This window comes from Dipodomys ordii, unplaced genomic scaffold (genome assembly GCF_000151885.1).
Source record: "Dipodomys ordii isolate 6190 unplaced genomic scaffold, Dord_2.0 Scaffold15185, whole genome shotgun sequence".
In the NCBI taxonomy this organism is placed as follows: Eukaryota; Metazoa; Chordata; class Mammalia; order Rodentia; family Heteromyidae; genus Dipodomys; species Dipodomys ordii.
In genome coordinates, this window is record NW_012282397.1 from 1,928 (window position 1) to 4,883 (window position 2,956).

The 2,956-nt window shown below is 37.7% G+C and overlaps 1 protein-coding gene across 1 annotated transcript; it reads right to left on the reverse strand.

Moving 5' to 3' along the window:
* Positions 1-276: 276 nt before the first annotated feature.
* LOC106002624 (baculoviral IAP repeat-containing protein 6-like) lies at positions 277-1,890 on the reverse strand (the record flags this gene model as incomplete). Its single annotated transcript, XM_013037474.1, has 3 exons — positions 1,702-1,890; positions 660-983; positions 277-376 (listed from the first exon to the last, which is right to left on the reverse strand). Coding segments are annotated over exons 1-3 (496 nt in total), but the record flags the coding sequence as incomplete, so codon positions are not given.
* Positions 1,891-2,956: the final 1,066 nt, after the last annotated feature.

The following is a 2,956-nucleotide window of genomic DNA, read 5'->3' on the forward strand; positions in this document are numbered from 1 at the left end:
TTCTTGTAGCTACTACTTGAGAGGCTGAGATCTGAGGACTGTGGTTCAAAGCTAGCCTAGACACAAAAGTCTATCAGACTGTTATTACCAGCTAACCAGCAAAGAGTGAAGCTGTGACTCCAAATGGCTCTACCAGCACTCTTAAGCAAATAACCCTAAGGAACTGTGTGTGTGCCCTGACCCTGAGTTTAAGCCCAGTACTAGGAAAGGGAGTGGAATGGGGCCTAGGGACAGCAGACTAAAGAAGGAAAATATTTTAAGAAAGTCAAAGATTACCTGAATGCATTCTCTCTATAATAATGGACTGGTGAGGTGGAGGTTGAAGAAAATGTGAAGCATGAGAAATTGCAAGAGCCAGACCAGAACCAAGGGGATTCTAGAAAAGAAAAGAAATACATAACTCTCAATTGATATTACTCTTACTCTACAAAAACAACTAGCCATAATATCAAATTAACAAACCTCATTTCCTGAAACATGTAGTATTTTATTAAAAAAATAATCTAGTTTATCTAATTTGATCAGTTTTATCTTGGTTTAGTTTATTTTTACTAGTAATATAATCTAATTTTAATTTTTGGTATAATAAAACATTGCCTTTTAAATTACAAGTTCACTTAAAGACATCTAAGCCAATACCTAATTAAAACATAATTTACCATTCTGCACTTGTTGGAATTTTTGTTATGTGCTGCAAGATTGACTGCTGGGGGATCAATGACTGAGCCTGGGAAAAGCTGTGCAAGTTCAGCATTAATCACAACAGAAACTGCTTCATTGGGTGGAGTGAGTGGTGGAGTCATAAAAAGTGGTGTTGTTTTTGGAGTGGGTGGAATAACATCGGATGGATGAATGAAGAATCCAGGGGCAGCCACTGGGTTGGAAGGCACAGAGTTGTGGACAGGACCTACTGCTGATGCTGCTGATGCTGCTGCAGCTGCTGCAGCTGTTGTCTGATGTAACTTGGCTTCCAGCTTTGCTTTCTGTAAGAGAAGTAAAAGCAACACATATAGACTAATCTTGCCTAGCTAAGTTATTGGAACACGACATGGCCATGTATTATTAAAATAAACATGATTAACTAGAAGCTGGTTACATAAAGATGAATCAAAATGGTTCTCAATATAAATGGAACACTGCCTTGTTATGTATATTTCTTTCAACAATGAATTAAAATTTTCCTGTGTATTTGTAAATTAGGACTTTCTCAAAGGAAAGGTAAAAATTAAGAATAAAAGTTAAACGTTAACAATAAAAACAAAGTTCTGCTCAAAACAAAATATTGATAAGAAGTAGTCTTACGTTAACTAACATGAGCAAATGGTAGAATAATTACTAATATTATTACTAAAAGTATATGTCACATTAATGTAAATGATCTTTAAGATACTGCTTTCAGTAAACAGTAATGGAATTTTACCATTGTTAGATTCAGAGTGTATAAATTGAAAATGGATTTTACTTCAAAATTACACAAAATGTATCATTCTCCTTTCAGTTATGTATCAAATAAAATGCTTTCATGTTATCTTAACTAATTTAAAGATATCACAAAGACTTTACCTCAATTTTTTTGTTGAAAATGATTAGCTCAGACCGGTCAACCTATTTTCTTTATGAAAATAATGGTCATTTTTACAGTACTTTCTCAGCTTTTGAAGTTTAGAGACAGCATGAACAAAGAGCCAAATAGTCTCCAACCTGTTGCTGAAGCTTCAAAAGCTGCTGCTGTTTCTCTTGCAGCACCTGTAGCTGTTGCTCGGCTGAAGCCATTGCATGAGAGAGAGACTGCAAAGCTACCTGGGCTGCTGAACTCAGGGCTGTGGAGGCTTCCCCAACTGTCCCAGATGATAGTCCACCTACTGCCGGAGTAACCCCGAAGGAACTCACTGGCATAAGACAAAGGGAAAACAAAAACAAAAACACCAGGATGAAGAAAGGGCTCATAGAGAGACAAAGTAATCTTTGCCATCTAAACTAGTGTTAGCTTTCACTTTAAAAAAAAAAAAAAAGACTGGGAAAGTATAGCTTTTAATACCAAAAGAGATTCAGTAATAAATTTGAAAGTATAGAAAAATTAAAGACAGGTTACATCAGAGTTTGCAATTGTTTTTTGAAAAATTACAAAGAGATAAGCTAATATAATTTGAGCAGTAAAATAAATTAAAAATTTTTATTAACTTTTCTTAGATCAACAACATACTCTTTTCCACTCCAAAAACAAAACAAACAAACAAAAACCAGATAAGCCTGGTGACAGGGGCTTGTGCCTATAATCCTAGCTGCTCTGGAAGCTGACATCTAAGGAATGCCATTCAAAGCCTATCCCAGCAGGGAAGTCCGTGAAACATTTATCTCTAATTAACCTCCAGAAAACCAGAGTGAGTGACTCAAAGTGGTAGAGTGCTACCTTTGAGATAAAAGCTCAGGGACAGCACCCAGACCGTGAGTTCAAGCTCTAATTTTAAGAACATTATCTTTGAACTCTTAATTTTCTCTCTTTTTTTTTTTTTTTAGTCAGTCATGGAACTTGAACTAAGGGCTTGGGCACTGCTTTTCCTGAGCTTTTGTGTTCAAGGTTAGAGCTCTACCACTTAGAGCCACAGCTCTACTTCCAGTTTTTAGGTGTTTAGTTGGGGATAAAAAGTCTAACAGGGGCTGGGAAGGGGGCTCAGTGGTAGAGCACTTGTCTTGCATGCCTGAGGCCCTGGGTTCCATTCCTCAGAACCACATAAGAAAAAAGAAATAGGCCGGAAGTGGCGCTGTGGCTCAAGTGGTAGAACACTTGCCTTAAGCTGAAGAGCTGAGGGACAGTGCCCAAGCCCAGAGTTCAGGCCCCATGACCTGACCACCCCCCCCAAAAAAAAAAAGTCTCACAGACTCTTCTGTCCAGGCTGGCTGTGAACCACAATCCTAAGATTACAGGTGTAAGCGACCAACAGCGGGCTAGTTTTTC